The sequence below is a fragment of the Andrena cerasifolii genome, chromosome 2 (assembly GCF_050908995.1).
Source record: "Andrena cerasifolii isolate SP2316 chromosome 2, iyAndCera1_principal, whole genome shotgun sequence".
Taxonomy (NCBI): Eukaryota; Metazoa; Arthropoda; class Insecta; order Hymenoptera; family Andrenidae; genus Andrena; species Andrena cerasifolii.
The window spans coordinates 15,929,530-15,950,899 of NC_135119.1; the positions used below are offsets into that span (position 1 = coordinate 15,929,530).

At 47.6% G+C, this 21,370-nt stretch overlaps 1 protein-coding gene and 1 long non-coding RNA gene across 7 annotated transcripts in view; one reads left to right on the forward strand and one right to left on the reverse strand.

Annotated features, from left to right (window-relative positions):
• The first annotated feature begins 1,983 nt into the window (after positions 1 to 1,983).
• LOC143366076 (uncharacterized) lies at positions 1,984 to 7,240 on the forward strand. The gene is made up of 2 exons (XR_013084656.1): positions 1,984 to 4,763; positions 4,795 to 7,240. It is a non-coding gene; the product is annotated as an uncharacterized LOC143366076 (long non-coding RNA).
• Positions 7,241 to 8,774: 1,534 nt separating this feature from the next.
• Imp (IGF-II mRNA-binding protein) overlaps positions 8,775 to 21,370 on the reverse strand; it is a 106,474-nt gene continuing 93,878 nt past the window's right edge. For 4 of the 6 annotated variants that reach the window (XM_076806805.1, XM_076806808.1, XM_076806807.1 and 1 more), the window contains 6 exons: positions 13,576 to 13,749; positions 12,794 to 13,174; positions 12,104 to 12,395; positions 11,517 to 11,873; positions 10,710 to 10,961; positions 8,775 to 10,453 (listed from right to left, as the gene is read on the reverse strand). In XM_076806805.1, the coding sequence (XP_076662920.1) occupies positions 10,247 to 10,453; positions 10,710 to 10,961; positions 11,517 to 11,873; positions 12,104 to 12,395; positions 12,794 to 13,174; positions 13,576 to 13,749 (1,663 nt within the window). In that variant the 3' untranslated portion in view covers positions 8,775 to 10,246. The remainder of the gene's footprint in view (positions 10,454 to 10,709; positions 10,962 to 11,516; positions 11,874 to 12,103; positions 12,396 to 12,793; positions 13,175 to 13,575; positions 13,750 to 21,370) is intronic. The other 2 variants (XM_076806806.1, XM_076806809.1) reach the window with 1 other exon arrangement.

Below are 21,370 nucleotides of genomic sequence, written 5' to 3' on the forward strand. Positions count from 1 at the left end.
TCGTCTTCATTCATCTTCTCCCCGTTTCCTTTCCCACTGCTTGCGTCGTCTTCGCTATCCCGCTGCACAGAAGCACGGTACAGATCCATAACATATGAGGTAACGAACGAATAAAAAGGAATCTCTCTGTCCATGATCCTTTTCCCCCTTTCATGCGTCTACTTCCTCCGCCTGGCTTGCCTTCTTCCCTTCGTCCACGTGTGGTACGTGACGCTTTTCCTCTCGATCGGCCCAACACCCGGAAACGGCTATTTTGGGTTTTAGTATTACTCATCTCGCCGCGAACGGCCGTGCGCCAAACCCTTCGGGGTGTGCTTCGATCCTCTCTTTCTCGGTCGTTTGATAATCGGGCATACAGCGCGCACCGAGACTCCTGATGACCGTGGACGACCCGATTCGCCGATCCTCCGATACTCTTCGTTCTCTCGAGCTTGTCGCGTGGATGTGGAAGCGTCTACGAGAAGTATCGCGCCTCGCTGGGCGGTGTGAGCGGTTCGAGAAGCTGGTGAATGCTCCGACGAGCGAGGATGAGCGCTGTTACGCGCGAACCGATCTCGTCTCCCCAATGGCCAACCAAGAACACTGTTTCTCTTGCGTTTGTACGTCGATCGGGAGTCTGGTGAAACATGCACGGCTCTCCTTTCTCTTCGCGGTGCTGCGGCATAGGTGGCTGGGGTTCCTCCGCCGTCCTGCACTCTGGACGAGGAGGTGAATCGGCAGGACTGTCTGGTCGGTCTCCACGGCTACTGCGATATATAATCGACGTTAACAATGTGTATATATTAATAGCTAAGTTGTTCGTACGTAATAACCGATCTGTGGCAAAGTACGAGACGAGAGCGACGACGTTGGAAGCGGCGGTGCGCGCGCGTCGCGGCTCATCCGCGTGCGGCACGGAGCACGCTTCTTGCTGCTCTAGCTTCCGCATCCCTCTCGCGTCTTCGCCACTCTCTGATCCTCGCATTCTTCCCCAAGGAAAGAAAAGGAAACTGTAGCTTCCGATAAAACTGACGCCCGCACCCAAACAACAAAGGAAAAACACATCATTCGCTCCATAATCTTTTTCACGCATGCGCGACAAACGGCTCTATTTTACGGGTTGCATCATCTTCTATATCGGTACCATCGACTATAATCTGTTCTCAATTAATAAGTTTAAGCTTTACATATAATATATATCTATGTACAACAAGTGTATAGTGTATATATGTGTTACTATATGCATACAAGGTCTTCTCGGGGGGGATTTCTGGGGTTAGGGGGGGAGTGTAAATGCAGTGTAGAGAATAAGTTACATACCCGCGCGGTTTTCTCAATAATGCCCATTATTGGCAACAATAGGATTAATAATAGATAATATATTAAGACTCCGTGGTCAAAACGCGTCTATCCATCTCTCTCTCTCTCTCTCTCTCTCTCTCTCTCTCTCTCTCTCTCTCTCTCTCTTCTCTCTCTATCACTCATTCTAGCTTCCTAACTCTGCTTATATCACCTTACGATTATTAAAGATTATGTTTCATTTCGATTCCATACTCTCAACGAACCATCCCCTCTTTCTCTCCCACTCTCGCGCGCACCAGACACTCGGTCAACACTCTCTCGCTCACTTTCTCACCCCTTTTCCTCGACCCTAATCGTTCGATGGCGCGCCACGCCTAAGCTTATCCGATATATTTATCTGTTTAGCGATATCACTTGAACCTTTCACATTAACAACAATGCCCAACTGTATACAATAAGGCCCTCGTTTACCGCCGCGTACTCGGCTCAGAACCGTTCCTCTCGTTCCGGTGTATCATTCAGCCCTGATGATATTAATCTCGACGCGACCCTGAAGCATCGGCTCGCCTCGATGGCGCGCGACCCTGGGACCAGCGGTCGGCCCCCGAGGCGCTCGAAGCTTCGGGGCCCGAGGCGCCTCGGTTCCAATGGATGCCCGTCGCGTCGTTCAACGATACGCCGGGCGACCAAGCGGCACCGAGACGCCCTCCTCTCTTCGCCGACGGTCTAAATCGCGATCCTAATAGTCCGGCTGCCGCCCCATACACGTCGTCTATCCTCGAAATACTAATACTAAAGCCCAAAATAATCTACCACCCTTCGTTTGTCCGTGTGCTTTCTCTTCCCCGCCTCTAAACACCAGCTGCGAACTTGCCCGTCTCCGCGAGCGACCGGAACAGTAATCGCCCCGCCGGCACATTTCCGTCCGCGCGGCGACGATTAGCATAGAAGTCGCCACCGATAATCACTATATCCCTTACCACTATTTTACTATTCGTTTTATCACTATTAAATATTAATAAAGAAATAGAAGTGCTGTAACCTGCTGAGTGTTCCGCGGCCACGGGGGCGAGGTGTCGTTCTCGCCCACCCCCGGGACTGCTCTCTCTCTCGCTTTTCTCTCTCGTTATAATCCGTCGTTTACTATTGTTAAGTTGCACGCGGAGCGACGCGGTGCAGCCGCGGTATCGCCCGCGTATATATAATATATATTTCCGTATAATATAATATGGATGTGTGCTTATAGTATACGGGATCGTGTAGATCGATAACGAATCGCTAAGCCGCGATCCCTGTATATTCCGTTTACGCGTGTATAGAGCTGATTAATCGGTGCGAGAACCACCCTGATATATTGTGTTATCGTCGATGAACGGTGTCTGCGTTTTACGTGCGTGCGTGCGTGTGTGTGTGTGTGTCCGGTGTGCAATGAAGACAGTCGAACAGTGCCCGCGAAGGGAACGATTGCCTGCTCGATTCGCCTGGGCACCGACGACGGTGAAGCACTCGAAAAGCAAAACTGGAAGGATTCAGCTGTGCGGATTTCCCCCGACTGAAGGTCACGCGAAATGACGCTTTTGCGAAACGTTCGATCGGTGAGACAGCGCGTGATCGAAGAACTCGACGATTACCAGGTCGATGAAGAAACAATTCCTCCTTCCTCCTCTCCTCTATCGCTGATTTTGCTGTTCCGTTCGTTCCACAGTGGACCTCCTTCGATTTTCAAAGCTTCTTGTCGCGACGACAGTTGTCTTTAGTTATCATTCGGTCGAGTGTATACGCGTGTGTGTGCGTGTTTCTTCTTCCTCGCCTTTACGTCCATACTTTTGCGGGCCTGGCCTCGAGCAACGCCGGTCCCGTTGCGTCGATGTGGGATTTCTGCTGGCTCCTAACCGTGGCTGATCAAACTGTATGAGAAAAGGATGTGTCTCCGGCTGGAATTGTCTATAACCGTGCGCGGAAATGGAAGATCCTGCTTGCTTTGCCTCGATGATCCGTGACGACTGATCCGTGGCCCTCGCCTGTCCCAGAGTCCTGCATCCTTCGGTCACTTTTTTCTTTTTTTTTTCTTTGCCATTTTTCCCCGTTCCGGTCGAAAGTATTGCCGCGAATCGCGTAGCTGTTACGCGTTAGACGCGTCTGCATCATCCTCTCGGCTACTTCATTGCGCTGTGCTTGCTTCCACTGCCTCTTCCCAGCAGCGATGCTGCTTCCCTACGCCTTCTCGCCCTTCGCCTATCTGTTCCGATTTCTCGTGTTTTATTTTCTTTTTTTTCTCCATCTATTTTTTTTTTTTTTATTCTTTTTTGTATTCCACACAATTCGTCGGGCGTTTTACTCCACGTGGAAGAGCGTTGTCGAAAAGGGTTCCGTAAAAAACTACAAAAGTTCGTTTCGCCGTATAAATAGTTGGTACGAAGAGAGTTGATAAAGTCTTTCGGCGAAGCTTGCCAACAGTCGTCGGAGATGCACGTTGTCGACGATTAATCTGGACGTTCCTGGGAAAAGAAAGAAGCCCCCTTTGTTTTCCATCGTTCCGCGGAGGCTTGCTGCTGAATGTTCACGCACGTTTCGTGCTTCGATGATCGTGAGAAAAAGATCGTTCGTGCCCCAACGTCGACAAAGTTACTTTGAAATCCGAGATGCTCGATACGTGTTTTTCGCATTCCTCTCTTTCCCTATTCTTCCCCCATTCTTTTTCTTTTTTGTTTGTTTGTTTGTTCTCTCGTTGTTGTTCCTCGTTTCGCGGGATATATGTAATAATCTTAAACTTAAACGCGCCGAGCTTACGTTAATTTCCCTCGATTCTAATCGATAAGCACGACTCCATCTCGCGGTAAAATATTTCTAGAATACTAACATTTAAGATTTAGCGATAAATCGATTTTGTACATTTGTTTTCTTGTTGGTATCCCCTTACCAGTAGATTAAGTTACTCTCCCCGCTTCCATCTTAATTCACGCGCATAATAATTTATTATAACGTTAAAAATCTTCTCATTTTTTTTTTTTAAGTTATCATTTATTTATATTAATAATTTCTATTTAATCTTCATTCTCTTCGCCTTTTCTTTTTTTTTTCTTTTTAATCCCCTCCCTTTTGTAACGTTTGTTTGATTTGTACATTCTCCCGAGCGTGCGAGCGAGCTTGTCTCTTTGCCTCCTCTCCGAATCTATCTGTTCTTCTCCGTCCACTCCCTTCCGCGAGGGGTGTTTCGAAGTGCTGTGCTGTGGAATCGGCCGAAAGATGCATAGTTTTCTCCGCCTCTCCTTTCCAACGCGACCGGCTGGGTAAAAGGTATTCTCTCTTCCTTCGTGGCTTGCGTTTGACCGGGGCTTGGTTGCGTGTACACGTTTTCCCTTCTGCGTTCGGCATTATCGAATTTCCCGTGCCTCTCCTCGTCCTCTGCCGCGAGGAGTGCAAGAACTGTGAGCGAGGAATGAAGTCAAAAGGTTGTCCTGAGGCTTCTCTTTTTCATCCATGTTACTTTTTTTCATCCTATCTACTACTGAGAACCCCGAAATTTCATTCTCCCTTTTATCTCATTCCCATTGAAGTTCTCCGTTCCGAAAAATGTTGCGCAACGAAAAAATGAATCAAAGATCGATGAACGAGCGAAAGGTGTGAAAGTCTCGCGTGCGGGGCGGATTGCGGTTGTCGCGAACTTTCTTTTATAAAGAGATATTCCGAAAAGGGGGGCGGGGGGCGATGGTTTTCGTTGTTGAATCGAAGTATTCGTCTATTCCCCACAACAACGAAAAATCTGTTTGAAAAGAGCGATTGTATCTCGTACTCGCGTCGTGCTTCTCTGTGTTTTCTCTCTCTCTCTCTCTCTCTCTCTCTCCCTCTCTCTCTCTCTCTCTTCTCTGGCGTTCGCCTGACAAAATTTTGAATGGTTTCATTGGCCGAAAGTAATTTAGATGTTCCCAACGTACGCTGTGCATCGTATCAGGAAAAAGGAGCGTGTCAAGTGATGTTGAAATAGCGTAAATGATTTCCGTGTGGTAAAAGCGAATTCAGTGATGGTGAATGGTGGCTGATGGATGTTATCGTCGTTTGCTGTTTCTATGATTCGGTTCGTTAATTTCTGTGGCATTAATTATTAGCTATACCGGTTGTTGTATTGGTCTTGCGGTGCGTATTATTATTATTATTTATTTATTTTTTTTGTTCCTTGGCACTTTCATCGTTTTCCTATGCTTCTTTTCTACAAATGTAATTCATCCTTTTTTTTTCACTTCTTTAAATATTTACGCTTGATAAATAAACACGGAGGCGAAGGCCTGCGGGCGAGGACGGCTTGCTGGGCAGCGACAACGGCGGGAATCGCGTCGCATAAAACTGCGAGCCCGACCGCCTTGTCGCTCGCCGTCGAAGTGACGGCCTCGCCTGTCGCGGACCTGGCGCTGCCGTTTTCCTCCAAATATATTAAATATATTATACAATTTATCCGACTAAAATCTCCTTTATTCCCCCCTGACGAGCGACAGACGCGCACAGCGCAAAAAGCTGCGCGCCGTCCCTCTCTTAAATCTTTTTTTCTCCCTTTTTTTTTACTCTTTTTAAGTTAATTACTCTTTCTTTCGTTACTTTTTTTTTTCCCCCACCACACATTATTTTTTTTTTTCTTTATCATTTTTATATACGAAAAACACTTCGCTTCTTCTCTAACTTCTTCCTCCTTCCTCTTATCTCTTATCTCTATTTAAAAAATGTTTTCTTTCTCTTTTCTCGCCTTCCCTCCTCACGCCTCGCTTCATTAATATCGTTAAAATTCATTAAGTTATTTAAAAACATCTAACAAAAAAATTGAAAAAGAAAGATTCACTTAGATCTCCCCAACAATGTATCAAAAATAAACTTATACTCTTAGATTCATTCTCTTTTTCTTACTCGTCTTTCCTCTCCCCTTTTATTTTTTTTTTCTTCCTCTTATACTCTGGCGTAGTTCTTCCGTTCTCTGTCCCTCCTTCGCTCCTCTATTATCTCTCTCCCACGCTGTCTGAAATCCGGTGTAATTCCTTTTCTCGGTCCTCCTGTGCTCGGCGAATCCTCGGTCCCCTTCGTCTTCTCTTTTCTCCACCCCCTTATCATTCCGGCTGTCCTCCTCGGGATGCAGCGAAAAAGAAAGAGGCAAGAGAGCGGAGCACCGGCGCACCGAGCTTCCGCCGTCCGTTCATCTCTTTATTTTCCCCTGCATACCTTCTCCGCTCCCTCTCTCCTCTCTCTCCTCCCGATATTACCCACGGATGATAGATATTCGTGCGCACACTCCAGAAGTCCCTTCCTATTATCCTTCTCTCTTTCCCCACCTTCGTCTCCTCTTTCTTTCTCATTCCACAAACAAAAATCGTAACACGCGATATATCTTCCCCCTTCTAGTACCTACCACGTTCATCCCTTCCCACCGAAAACTCGATTCTTCCTTTCCCACCCACCATAAACTCGTGTATTTTTGTACTAAACGCATACCGAATGCCGTGAATTAAAGCGACGCTCGACGATCCCCCCCCGGGTCCCTCTGGAGCGAGCGGACCGGAAGCGATCGTCGTCGTCGTGGAACGCGAACGGGGGGGTTCAACGTTCTTGGGTGAGGCGACGACTGACGTGCCACGATATCCCACGGAAACGCAATTAAAACTCTTACGATCGATTTGGCGGAATATCGTCAATCCCAGTCAAACGACACTTGACGCGGTTAATGCTAGAATAAAAATGAAGCCGGATATAGGTAAACGTTTCAATGCCTGGCGGTTGGTCACTTGGAATCGAAACGACAGATTCGTCGATGTCTCGAACGTTTCCCGTGGCACGTAATCGCGCGTCTTGTCAGTCCGTTAATTTTCGATTCTCTTTTTTTTTTTGTTTGTTTGTTCAGTTTTGTGTTTGTTTGGTCACATTCTTATAGATCGTCGGGCAGAGCTGGGTCTGCCCGATCGGTTCCTCAGACTGAAAAGTCCTATTCGATTGAATCGTGTAAAAATCCTTCATCTCAACCACTCCCTGTCCCGAACCATTTTTAGCTTCCGCTTTTCTAAATCCCTATTACGCGATCGATCCTTCCATTTCGACTGAAAACACTTCCCGCCCGTACGTCGCACGTGCGAACTCTTAATCGTACCCTCAAACATCGTAGGTCTCTCCACCATTTCTCATCTCATTTTTCCATTTTAAATCAGAACTTAGAGTTACGAATCACGCGCAGACCGGTCACGAATATTCCGTCGGGGGGGGAGGGGGGTGTAAACGCGATCTCTGCGCGTTTACTTTCTCATCTAAACGGTACTTTGTACTCGAATACTCGAAACGAACGTTTCCTTTCAATTTCATTTTTTTTCTCTTTCTTTTTGCTTTTAATAATATTCAAAGGGTCAATTCCTCGAATATTATATATCACGACAGCCGATGAGAATGATCGTGACCGATAGTACGCGTCGTGCCTAAACGACGCCATATCGCTGCGAGCTTCTGTCAATGAAATTTCGTTAACTCGCGTATTTTGCTACCTTAACGCTTTACGACTATTATTACCCTATATACTTAGACAAGAAACAGAAACGATAAAAACGAAAGGGAAGGAACAGAAATTACAGAATTTACAAGGATCATCGCGAGACCGGAGTGTCGATATACATAAATCGCGTTCATAGTCCCGTCGTTTCCGGCATTCAACTCGCTGGCGATATGCGCGCTCGACGCCGCGAGAGGTGAGAGGCTGACGCTACGTTCCATCAACGGGACCGCCGCGCGTCCCTCCCTCTCGGGCAGCACATTTAGTATCTCCCTGTCCCTTTTTGTTTTCCACGATAAGCCTAAATTTCTACCTGTCTCGGCGCTTCCCTTGCCGTTATATGCCTAATCAGTAATTAATCACTTATCAATTAATAGTATTATTCAACACACGCACACTCACACACTATTACATCCATGGTAAAGTAAAAATCCCTGAAAAAGTTTCGTGGCTTTGCTTCCTTCTCGTGTATATCCTATCTCTCTCTCAATGTCCCCCTCTTCGCTTCTTCCTCGTGCGTGCCAACGGTCGCTTTTTCATTCTCCCTCTTGAACATCCTTCTCCTCGTAGCACGAAACAGCGGCCGTTTCGTGTGCATTCTCTTATTCGCCCTCTGAACGTTCCGATGACTTTTCGCATCTGTTCCCTTCCTCGCTCTTCCCACCATCGTTCTGTTCAGCAATCACTTCTCGCAAAAGCGACCCGATGACGTACTACCGTCGGCTTCCTCTGCCGACTCCCGCTGTTCCCGACGTCGATAACCACTCGTCGATACCCCGCGGACGCGTGCTGTCTGACCCCCCTCCTCTCACTACTCTCTTGGCTCTTGCAAGGAACTTGAGGCGAGTAAAGCGTTTAAAACAACGACGCGCGTCAATCGAACGCGCTTTCACTTCACTAATACGAAAAAAACTCATTAATCGCTTCTTTGGTATTACAGGCGCGAGAGGGGGGGACGGAGCACCGCTGTGCCGTGGGGGGGTTTTGCTGAGGGGCCTTTCTCCCAGTGCCTGAAAACTATCCTGGCGTACGCGTCCAGAACCCTAGAACGTCTCGTGCTCGTTCACATATACTTCGATAATTAAGTGTCCCGTTAATTCAATCGTCTCTGAGTTTGTGTGTGGTATAAAAAACTGTACCTAGAGTAGTTCTCCTCTTTTTAAAAAACAAAAAAAGAAAAAGAAAAAACCGCCTTTTCTCTGTAGTACTTAGCAGAAGTAGTAGTAGTTAATTAGCAGTAGTAGTAAGTAGTAACATGTATAACGTAATTGTGTAATCGTTACTTAACCTCTCTGTATATTATTATAACTTTAATATTAGGTAGACTTCTTCTTCTTTTTTTTTTTTTAGATTAGTTGGTTTTATCCTTTCTCTCGTTCCACTTTTCTTTATCATATTAAATCTTTAACCGTAATTGAATGAGGTAATAAGGTTGTGTATGCTTTTTTTTCCCTTCTTATCGTCTCGTATATATAATCATCCTGTTTCATCGACGAGGTGGTTCCGTTAACGCTGCGAAATCGATTCGTTCGTGTTGTCACCCGTCGCTTCGACCCTGAATACGAGCAGGCCCCGCAAACGAAACGCGCGTGACGCGCGGAGACGAGGCGAGAGAACGATGATGCTGCTGCCGCGGCGTCATCTCCCCCCCTCTCGGAGGAGAATCCGATTCTAATAGCGCGCTCAGCCGCTCCGCGCCGGGACAGGGACCGAGCGTTTCGATCTCACCTCCTCTCGCGCCACGCGTTTTCGTTCGGATTACGACGTGCACACATCCGTCTGTATCCGCGCGGCGCCCGCGCGCATCGCTTCTGCTCGTCTGTCCGTTGCGTTCGGCCGCGAGAAGCTCGTCGTTAAGCGACGCGCGAGCCAGGTGTCACGATCGATGGCGATCAAGTCAACAATGACAATTTTCATCAGGCGTTCTCTACTGCAAGACCTATCTATACAAAGAAATAAGGGGGGTACGCGACATGCTACGTCTTCTCCGCGTTCTCGCAACGATCCCGAGAAATACTTTTGGCGTGCCGTTACGCGCACGAATTACAAAGAAACGAAAACAAAAATGGAAAAAGAAACGAGAATGAAAGTAACACCATCGACCGTACCACCCCTATTCCCTTACCGTTCTGAATTAAATGGGTGATCTTTAAGAATATCAGCTCCTATCGAGTGACATCTCTGTTATCGATAGATTGATGACCTTTTCACGCGCGCGCCCGCGTGTCTTCTGTGCGTGTGTGTGTGTGGGTGTGGGTGTGTGTGTGCGCGCGCCCTTCATGCTCTGCACATCGCTCGGCCGCTCTGTTAGAATCTCGAAGGATACACGTGCCCCGCGAGAAGGAGGTTGCACGCAGCCTCGCGACGAGAGAATGTCAAAGCGACGAGGCCACCCCGGCGAATAAAACGGATTTCTGTGAGGCGTTGGTCGGCGTCAGGTAAGTTTCAGTGACGTTACTGATTTTGCGGCTGTTGCTGGCTGGATGGCGAGGAGCTCGATTGCTGCTGCGTCGTTGTGCCACCTTGCTGAGACGTGGCACTGCCGTCTCTTCGGGAACGAGAACCACCTTCCTGGCTGCTGCCGCGACCAGCGCGCGTCCCAGCACCTGCTCCAGGTGCACCAGACTGCAGGACCATAGAGCGGATTTTTCTCTGCGCCGACTGTGAACAGGCGTAAACGAGAATTTATACACTTTACACTCATCCGTTGATGGCCTGCCATTAAACTCCCTTAACCGGGGAAGCGGATGTTCGCGAGTGCTCGAGGCGCGGGGCATTTGACATTTCCACGCGTACAGTGTGTCTGGGTGCTTAAATTATCGAGAGCACGGAGATCTGGTAATTAGATTATTAGAAGTACACTTCGTTCGCGTCTCGAGGAACTGAGGGGTCTAATTGAAGAAGGAAGATACAGTACCTGAACAGAGAAGAAGGGGCCAATTATATGGACGGTGGCCTCTTCGTCAGCAGAAGGAGACGTGGTCTGTTGTTCCGATAGCTTAATGACACTTCCAGTTACGCGCTGCAATTCTCTAACGTTCTGGCCGCCCTTGCCGATAATTCGGCCAACCTGAGCGCTGGGCACGAGAATCTCGATCGTCAGTCTGACGTCGTCGCTACCGGAAACGAATCCCTCCTCGCGCATCTTTTCGAAGATCAAGTACTGCGCCTGTGAACGAAACGAGAACGCTCGAGTCACATATAGCCATTCGATGGAACCGTACACAGATATTCGCCGCTGCAAAAGGTGCTGTTGAAGGCGACAACGGGACCAACTTACACACAGAGTGTCACTGTGCCATTGGTACGGGTAAACCCTTCACTATTTTAATTTTCCTGCTGTTTCAAGTCGATGCTTATGGAAACGGCACCTACTCAAATTCCAGCAGGGTGGTGATTATAGACTATGACTCTGATAGCTATGTATTCAATTAATTAGCTAATAAAAGTGGAGGGAATTCTTTGTTCAAGTGTACGGGGATTTGAACTCGCGATCTCTAGAATGGTAGACCAGCGTCCGAACCACTGAGTCACGGTTGACTCTGACTTTTAAATACTAGCTCCAAACCTTTACACTTCCTTAACTGTTTTTCATTCTACTCTCATCGTTTACGCAAAGTATTTTAATTATAAGTTTACGTATGTATATTACAGTAGATCTTATTATCTCTGTCACCGAAACATCCAAAGGATCTTGCTTTATTCCCTGTTCCTCGAAGCTTACCTTCCACTGAGATTCTGGCGAACCAACGATGGTCACTTTCCTTTCAGTCTGTTGCTCCGCCGGCTTGTCTTGCTCGAGCGGCGCGATCTTCACGCTGGCTCCTGAGAATCTGATGATGTTCCTGATGTGGGAACCTTTGGTACCGATTATGGCGCCTACGCTGCTGTTAGGAATGTAAAGGAAGGCAGTCTCCTGTGTGTCGGCGGCAGGAACACCTTGTTGAGTCGGCAAGCTGGCCTGGTAGGGATATGGGGCGGGCCCTGAGCCGTATAAACCAGGACCACGTGAGCTGTATCCCATGCCAGCAGTGGACATCATGGCCATTGGGTGCAAGCCGGGGAACATCATGCTTTGCGGCTGTGATAGGAATGAACATTTCGTTATTAGACATCATCATTGTACAAAACTGACATTAACCCGTTCGGCGCTGATAAGCTAACTAAGCGCACGCCGCGTGCGGAAATCATCCAGCAGCATTCGTTAACCATACTCCCCGAGCGCCTATGGGCGTTCCCCGTACAGACTAAACACGCGAACGTTTAAAGCGCTGTTATTCCTTCGCGCACGGCATATTTGAAAATACTCACAGCCATGGCCTGTAAATCGTTCTCGTAGCTCTGGCGCAGCTTGCTGGAGATCATGGATTCGGCTTTGCTCATGTTATCGATTGTGCCTTTCACTGTGATGATACGCTCGACATTGTAATGGTTGATGTCGTTGATACTGCTCACGGTGATCTTCGTGTCTGTGTCTTGCATGATTCTCTTGATCGTGGTGCCGCCCTTTCCGATTATCCGGCCGATCAAGTTGTTGTGCGCGAGAATGTTCAGGGTGATCTCGATGCTGTGAACACACAAGTCTACAGTTTCACACGTGGCCCTTTTAACAGAAATGTTACGAAGATTAGACGGGACTGTTATTGCGCTGACCCTATGCACAAACAGTTGCGGTAGCAAGTGACAAGAATAGATGTTGCTTTGAGAAATGGTCTTGCAAGACGTTCCTCTGCGAAGAAAGTTTTGCTAAACTCGCGTCGATCACCATCGACGCTTCTCAAAACACATCGACGCCAGTTAAAGGTCTAAAGACGCATCGGTTCCGTGACGACACAGTGGTGGGAAGAAGAGATCCTCTACCCCTCTCTTCTTCTTACCACTGGTACGCCGGTACTGTGTTCGTCACGGAACTGATAAGTCTGTCCAGACCTTAAAGCAGCCTCAACATTGGAGTCGCCAGCCCCGAAGCTACAAAACCACGTAAACCCCGAGAAGCCTCACCCTTTGTTTATGCTGTTGGCCTCCTGCTGCATGACCTCCAAGATCTTCTTGCAGGCGTTCGTGCAATTCTCTGGGTTGCCGTAGATGGTGATGGCCTTCTCCTTGGACCCGACGTTGTCCTTCCGGTGAACGTCCACCCGCGCGCGCGTCACCTGAGTGATCTGGCGTATGGTGGATCCCTGGCGGCCGATTATGGCGCCCACCATGTCCGACTGAACGAGAATACGAAGCGGGAAGTCCGTCTGCCGTCCGGATCCCGATACCCCGGAGTAGGCGACGCCGCTGCGCTGGCTGCGGCCTCTTCGTCGGCTCTCCACCGTAGACATTTCCACTTTTAGCGCGTTACCCTCGAACTCGTGGCCATTAAACTGGTTGACAGCCCTATAAACCGGGGGAGAAGGCACCGTAAAACATGGCGCGCTGGTACACAACGCGGGCCTGAGAAGCCAATTTCGTGGGAGATCTCACAGCGCATGAACGTTAAGACACGCTGCTCAGAGTAATTAGAAAACAACTAATTACGCAATACATACTCTGAAAGCTACACTCGCCATACCGTAACTTAAATGATCGATAAAAAAAAGAAAATAGCCTATGGTATTTCACGTGTTTTGAGTCAGTTTTCAGAATTTTTTTCACCGATTATTCTGAGCAGCACCACAATCTAAATAGGGATAGGGAACACTTCCGTTCCTCTGTTATTTGATGGGAGATGCGTAAGGTAGGTTCAGTGAGCGAATGGTACTCGCCGGGGTTGTTACAAAGAAAGAGGTTTTACTCACTGCTGTGTTTGCTCTTGCGTCTCATAGATAACGAGGACGGTTTGTGTGTTAGGATCGCGCGAAGACAACTTCTCCACGGACTGCACTACGCCGCAGATCGAAAACGCCAACTCGAGGTCCTCCAATCTGGCGTGACTCGGGATATTGCTTACGAGGATCTTGGATCCGGCACCACTGTTCAACAGAAATAAACATTAGAAATTAGAGCATTATCGGGCTGATAGTGGCATATGTTCGCTTAGGTATCGGGCGTAGGGCGAGGCGGATGTTTAAGGTACCATGGTCACGAGATATTATTTTTTTAATAACGAGCCCCTGGGGATCATGCTGGGTGTATACTACTTGGAGGTATCATTGATCATCAATTATACCGTAACGCTACTAGCTGTTGCATTCTAGAAATGTTCGAATCTAGATAATATTACGTTTCACCTTCGTTCATTGGGAGGGAAAAGATTTATTTCTGTCGCGAGTGGAAAAAGCAGGACCAGAATGGAACCGTAACAATTTCTGGGGATAAAAATACAGCTTAGGTTATGGGATACAGGCGGAGTATATATGGGCAGGAAATGGTTCTGGAATTTCTCGGTGTCGGCGACTGATCGTCAAAAGGGACCGAGGCGCCTACCGAACAGAAAAACCAACACGATGAGGAAAAATGCACATTCTCTCCGACAAACGTGGTCGACGGTTATACACACAATTCCTCGTAATTATACCGTAGAGTAATAAGGTTCATAGCCCCATCAGAATGGGGAAAAAATTAACTTGCCATGTTTGTGAATGGATCTGAAATTTCACGCAATTTCTGCCTGATAACTTTGCGAATGAGTACTTTAATTAGTTTTGAAGACGTAGGTATTACTACTGTGTGTATTTACTGATTTGTAACGTAGGAATTTAAAATAGAAAATTAAGAAGCATAGGTACTTAGGAGCATAAAACTTTGAGCATGAGAAAAAATATTTTTGAAAAAAGATTTTTGTGACTTTTATTCGTTCTTGTTATAACGAGTGGTAATGTTTCTGTTAGCAATAATTAGTAAACAAATAAAATGGTCGCGAGGAACCGTTTATGCAGCAACTTCGAAGAAGTCTATAGTTTTGATGTTTATGATAAATGTATATACTATTACAGTCATGTAACTGCGATGGAGTCACCCATAATTTCCAACGAGTTTAAAAATCATGATAATGTGAAACGAAGCAAAGTCCTACTCGTACCCCAGGGTGACAATTTTCGAGTGAATTTTGAATAAATTTCGCATCGTTGTGTACTCGCGTAGCACGAGATTGCAAGAGAATATTTTTCATGTTCCGAGGATGAAGTGATTAACTCGAGAAATAATTATATGATGTCGGGAATGTAAATGACCATGATTTCAGTTTGAAATTTCAATGCGAGCCATTATACATGCACTCTTTCGGTGTTGTTTTCGTTTCAGCACAACTTGGAAATATCCCAGATGTGCAGATGCCCTTGTTGATATTTTCTCCTTTTTTTCACCGTTTAAGATCTCCCAGTCAAGATTATCCATCTTCAGCTGGCAAGAACAACGCGACTCGACGGGCACCTCGAATCGAAAACAAAATTCTAATTTTCCCCGTTCAAATTCCAAACGTGCCTTCGATTACTTTTCCCCGTTCGGTTTCATTAAAACATCTCACGACTGAGTAGTTTTATGCACCACGTTTGTTAACCCTCCGTTGTCACACTGGGTCAATTTCACACTGCCAATTTTCAATCAGTTGTTATTTAAAAACTATTTGTTAAATTAAGTCTAAAAAAATCTGAGATAAAGTTTGAATACTGTATAATATATGCCCATCGTTGAAAGTTGGCATTTAAAGTGTCATCATGCTTAAAAAAAAATTGAAGTAATAAGAGTCCCGACAAAAAGTTTTTTGCTTAAAAAATTGCAGGGTCAATTTGACCCAGTGTGACAATCGAGGGTTAAATCAGTTCTCCACCATTTCGAAAATCGGAGTTTCACTTCCCCCCACCATGGACCATGTTTCATTTGCCCACACTTCTCCGTTATAACTCACTTGTACCACAAATAACAATTTTATTTTCTTTTTTTTCCGCCTTTATTGCGCCAATTTTAATTACATGGGATGGTGAAAAGGCGAGGCCCAGTTATAGCTGTTATTATGCCTAACCTCTGTATAATATGTCAGAGCATGACATTAGAAAATTAAAAGATAAAAGAAAACTAAACTAAAACTGCTGCTAAAACTAAAAACTAATTAAAAGTGATAATAATAGTAAAAGCAACAAAGTAACCACAGTAGTAAATAATAAATACACTGTACGAAGTAGAAATAAGGAAAGTAGGTAACAAGCAGAGTAATTTGAGGTCTGCTATGACATCTATATAAGATTCACGAACAAGCTAGAGAACAGCATAATAATTATAACCATACATGGCAAAGGATGCTTCCAATCAATAAAATCTGAAGAGTACACTTATTATACTACTAAAGCTCAATTGGAAATACTACCAAAGTTTGCGGAATAATTAACGTGCTAAAACTGTATTCCCTACTCCTCGAATTACTTTCAACCAGATTCTCAGACAATTTAATCAGATTAAATTTACAACACACCGCACTAACCCTTCGCTGACACACCTCCTTTTTCGACCAATTTTGACACACCTGAGTGGCTCACACCCAGAGAAACGACTGCCATTCTCATCTAAAGAATCCAATTATTATGGAAAAAATCATGGATCAATTTCAAGGTCTCCAGAATGTATTCCAATAGTGTTTTGATTGAAGTTTTATCGCAGTTTTTGTAAAAAAAAAATCTAGATTACCATATGTCGAAAATACGAAGAAAATCTTTAAAAAATTGTAAATTTTACAAATTTCAATATTAGAAGCTAAAAATCTACAGAGTTGTTGTCGGGCTATAATACTTCGAGAGAAAAAATAGTTCGTACGCCGGCTTTGGAGAAAAACTATTTATTTTGCATATAGAAGGTGCAGAGCGTCAAAATCAGCTTATGGGTGGCTCACACCCAGAGTGTCAACGAAGTACTAAATAGTATACCTACATTCCACTAATTCCATGAAAATATACATTTATACGATATTAAATGGACAAGTGTCGCGTTGATAAAGCACAGTGTGTCCGTGGCTTGGTTCTAATCAAAGTCACGAGAAATCGAAAGTAAGAACCTATCGAGCACACGGCTGGAACTATCTGACGGAAGGAAGGAGAATTATCGGCGGATAGTGGCGGTGGTTATTCGCGTTGCATGCGAAAGTTTGAGCAGAAGCATCAGGATTAATTGACGACGTGCCACGGCCCTGCACAGCGGGCACCATGAATGAACCAAATGGCAAGTAAGAAGAGGACGAGGAACGCGAAGAACGAAAAGGAGGGTGAAACGGCTGAGACTCTCACTTTCGTACGTATCGATTTTTCAGCTCGCCGACCCACTCAGCGCGCCAGGGGCTTTCGACTAACCTTGAAGAAAACGCACCCGACCGACCTAGCTCGTACTCGGCCAATTATTACAGCTCGCCGAAGACGTACGGACAATCGTGATACACGCGCGCGTACGCGCCCACCTCCCGCGATCCCATCGAACGGAATTTTACGGAGCAACAATTAAACAGGCCGCCGAACAGGCGAGCTGTTTCGTTAACGTTAATTCGCAAGCAGTTTTCACGAAAGACTACCGTCGCTTAATGAAATGCTAATTCAGCTTTCATTGCTCCAATTACAGACGCGCATCCTGTGTGTACTTTACGGAGATAATCAGCTGCATAATTACGTAATTACACGTTTTCTCGCGGCGTTCAACGGTGTTACGGAGCCGTCCCTGTTTACACGCGATTTATCAATAACAACGCGACGCGGCGAATCTCTTTCCCCCATTGCGCGCTGCTCGAAATAATTGGGGAATATCACCGTCCGAGGAGCGAGCAAAATTATCGGGGCCGAGCCGCGGTTCGCGTACAAGGCTCCGGCGAATCTCGGGCTCAGCGTTTATGCCTAGCAAATTACTGACTAAACATGCGCGCGTGATGCGGTGCAGCGCCTGAGCCTTGAAGCAAGAAAGCGACGAGAAGGACGAAGCTCCCCGGAACGCGGGCTTCAGATCTGCGCGACTAATTGGCCTGACAGAAAGTGCAAGTCCGGTAACACTGACGCCGCGGCTGAGCCGAGCGTTCCTCGTCATCGAGGGGTTAATTAACTCGTTCCGGTATCCCCTAATTCGGAGTACTCGCACAGACCGTGCATTAAGCGGTAACCTAACTAAACTTCCCCTCGCGAGAAGGGAAACAGAGAAAGAGGAAGCCAAAAATAGAAGAAAGATAGGACAGATCGAGTAGCAATTGGAATCGGTGCGAAATCTTGCGCCGCGCATCGCCGCAGGAAGAAGGGAGCGGACGAATGAAAGGAGGAAAGTGTCGGGCGGCAATGGAGCCGATTCCACTGGCCGAAAAAAGCTTTAGCCAAACAATTACCGTGGAACAGCGCGTTGCCGCTGTGTCAGCCGGGCTCTATCGAGGCTCGAGGCTCGCCGAAGCGGACTCTCCGGAGCGCACGTGCTCCCGGCCTGTCACAGGAGAGCGAGAGAGCCGAACCGAGCCGAGCCGAGCTGAGCACACATGTTTGAGACCGAGAAGTCGATGATTCGTGTCTCTGTTCTACCGTGCACAGGGGCTTCGGGGAGTGCACGCGTGTGCCAACGAGGCTCCAGCGGGAAGCAAGGGTGGAGCGCAGGAGGGGGTGGAGGAGGGCAGGCCTTTGTTTCGTGTGCTTTTGGGGATTTTCGGCGGCACCCGGTGGTGTGAGGTGGTGTATGCGGGGGCGTGCGCGAGGGAAACGCGCTGATATCGCCGGTTTCGTCTGACTCGCGGGTCCGTCTCCTCCACAACTTCTCCCCCAGTTTCCAGGGGAGAGGGGGGGGGGGGGCGCGGAGGAGGTGGAGGGCGAACGAGCAAGCTAGCCCACCATCCTCTCAACCCTTTTTGCGCGCCTCTTTCCCTCATCACCCTTCCTGACCACCGGCCTGCCGCCACCCGCCGCCCTGTCTCTCCTCTTCCTTTGCCCTGCACACCCGCCGACGCATCACCCTCGCCCGGATCTTGCACGCACGTGTAACTCCGCGATTTCGTCCGTTCACCTTTAACGAAAGGCGGTATATATTTTCGTGCGCCGGCGGGGTGCAGCAGAGGAAGCGAGAGACAGGACGAGGGCAGAAGAGCAGAAGAACGGCGCGGGGACGCGGAGCCGGCGGGGGCGGTGAAAGAGAGAGAGGAAAAGGGAAGGGTGAGGAGGGCGGGGGTGGTTTTTCTAAGCCTCGAGGCAACATACCGACAGGGATGGACGCGCGACGACCGCAGACCACGGGTCACCCCCGTGGAAGAGCTTTTGATCTCGCTTAAGACACCTTTTTTCGGCCTCTCTCTTTTTCTTCTGCCTTGCTCCACCTCTCTTTTTTTTCTTTCGTCTTCTTCTTCTTCGCCTTTCTTTTTTTCTTTTTGCGTTTAACGAGCCAATAGACTCGGACGAGCTCGGTGCCGACGAGCGTCGTTTCCGTCGGTGGAGGGGGCAGTTGACGAAATGTTCGAGGGTCGTAATGCGGCGCAGTTAATTGTGAAGGGAATTGGGACTCGGTGGCCGAGCCGTCTGCACGCGCAAAAATGGAGCACATTTGCGCGGGCCAGGGTAATTAGCGAGCGACGATGCTTTTTCCGCGGGTACGCCGAGAGGTATATTCGTGTTATCGCTCGTTTCCAGTATTATGTACCCCCGTTGCTCGTATTTGTGCCTGGCCGCGAAACGCCCGCGCGTTCCTGGGAGTCGGGGGTTGTATCGCTCCCGTACGTAAGCTTCTTCGCTTTCTCCACCCGTTTCGCTAGATTTACACTCCAGCCGCGATCGCAGGACTGCGCTAAAACCACCGCAACTGATAAGGAAAAATCCCCAACCGGAAAATTCAAAAAATTACCCATTCTTTTCCTCCGTCCCCCAAATTCACTGTAACAACGGGAAATTGACTCCTGAAAATTCGGATATTCTCCGAATTCGTGTTATAACTCGCTCATTGACTCGCGACTCACAAGGGAAGATCCCGAGCCCGGAAATTAAAAAAATTCTGAAACTTTGTGAATATGTCGGGAATTTCCTCCGGATCCCAACCCAATTTTTGTTTGCTGCCCAAATTCGCTATAAGGAGGTATATTTGACCCCCGAAATTCAGGATATTTTCCGATTTTGTGTTTAAACTAGTGAACTGCAAAATATTTTTTTTTACCAAATGGTAGATCTAATTAAAATAACTAACTTTTGTCTTGAAACTTGTTTTCTATCTCTGACAGTTCGCGAATTATAACGCAAAATCGGAGAATAGCCGATTTTTCAGTTGTTAATTTCACCCGCTTCGAGTGAATTTGGGCAGCAAACAAAAGTTTCGCTGTAATCAGGAGGAAATCGCCTACGTATTCACAAAGTTTCAGAATTTCTTGAATCTTCGGGTTCGGGATCTTCCCGTTGGTCAGCTAAAACAGATGACTATTTCTAAAACTGCAGTGCAGTCGCAACGAGTCGCGCGAGTACGATGGTGGTTGCTGCTCGTCCCTCCGACGAAAATACAACTCAATCGGTCGTCCCACGGATTAATGTGTGCCACTTGAATCAAAACAACATCCTCGCCCACCGTGCAGTAACTCATTAACCCTGTCGCAGACCGGCCGAGCAAACAATCCTAACGCGTGCTCAAGCCAGCGTGTGCCGCTGCATCGCGTTACCCGAAAAAAAAAGGGAGAGAAAAAAAATTAGGGGAAAAAATCAGTGGCGCTCGATTAACGGTGCACAGCCCTGGCTGTAGGAGCGTCGACCACCGTTGACTGAGCCGCCGGGGCGCACGGCGCCAAAATCGATTTTGAAAAGGGAAAGTGGCGTGTACGCGCCAGCAGCGTGGCTTTGCATATACAGTATGCGCGCGATTCGCGACAAAAACGTGTAGGAGGTAAAACTGCAGCCGCGCCGAATAAAGGTTGCACCACGTACGCGCACACAGAGGACCCGACCACGAGGGCTCTCTCGCGCGCGCGCTCACTCTCTCTCTCTCTCTCTCTCTCTCTCTCTCGCGTGCACCCGAACGAAGGTTCGCGTGCACACAACGCGGGGTCCGCTCGATGCCTCCTCTCTCTTTTTCCTGCCCCGCGAGAGCCAGCGGCTCTTTCCCATTCATGTGTGAAAGTCAGAAGGGAAGTTCGTCTCGATTCGGTGCAACGTGAACGTGTACCTGTGCGCGGTTGCGTGGCACGTGTGCCTGCCTTCCTGTTACGCGCGCGTGTGCATACCACGCACGTGTATACGCTGCTTGGCTCGGTGAATGGCGCCAGATGATGACGATTTCGACGATTTTCGCTGCGGCTAATCGGAAGCAAGGGGGGAGCGCACGCTGCCCGACAATTTCGGCCGGCATCGTGTCGAGGGTTTTTCTATCCAGATTGGATCGGAGTTTCAAAAGATACTCGCCGTGAAAAATTGCTAGGGTGTCCGTGGGGCTTTTTGCTGCCCGAAAATCTGTTCGCAGTGGGTTCTGTATTTGCTCGTGTGCTTAAAGGGGTATTCTACCCAAAAAATCGATTTTTTTTTATTTTCTAATAGTTTAGGGTTTCGAAAATATGTCCATAAAATATTAACGTGAAATTCGTAGAACTCCCAGAGTTATAGGGGCTTAAGGTCGCAGCGTGGCACGTAATCGTTTCCTCGACCCTTGTATCTGAAGAGGCTATGACTGCCAGCAGTGAAGAGAGAGCTG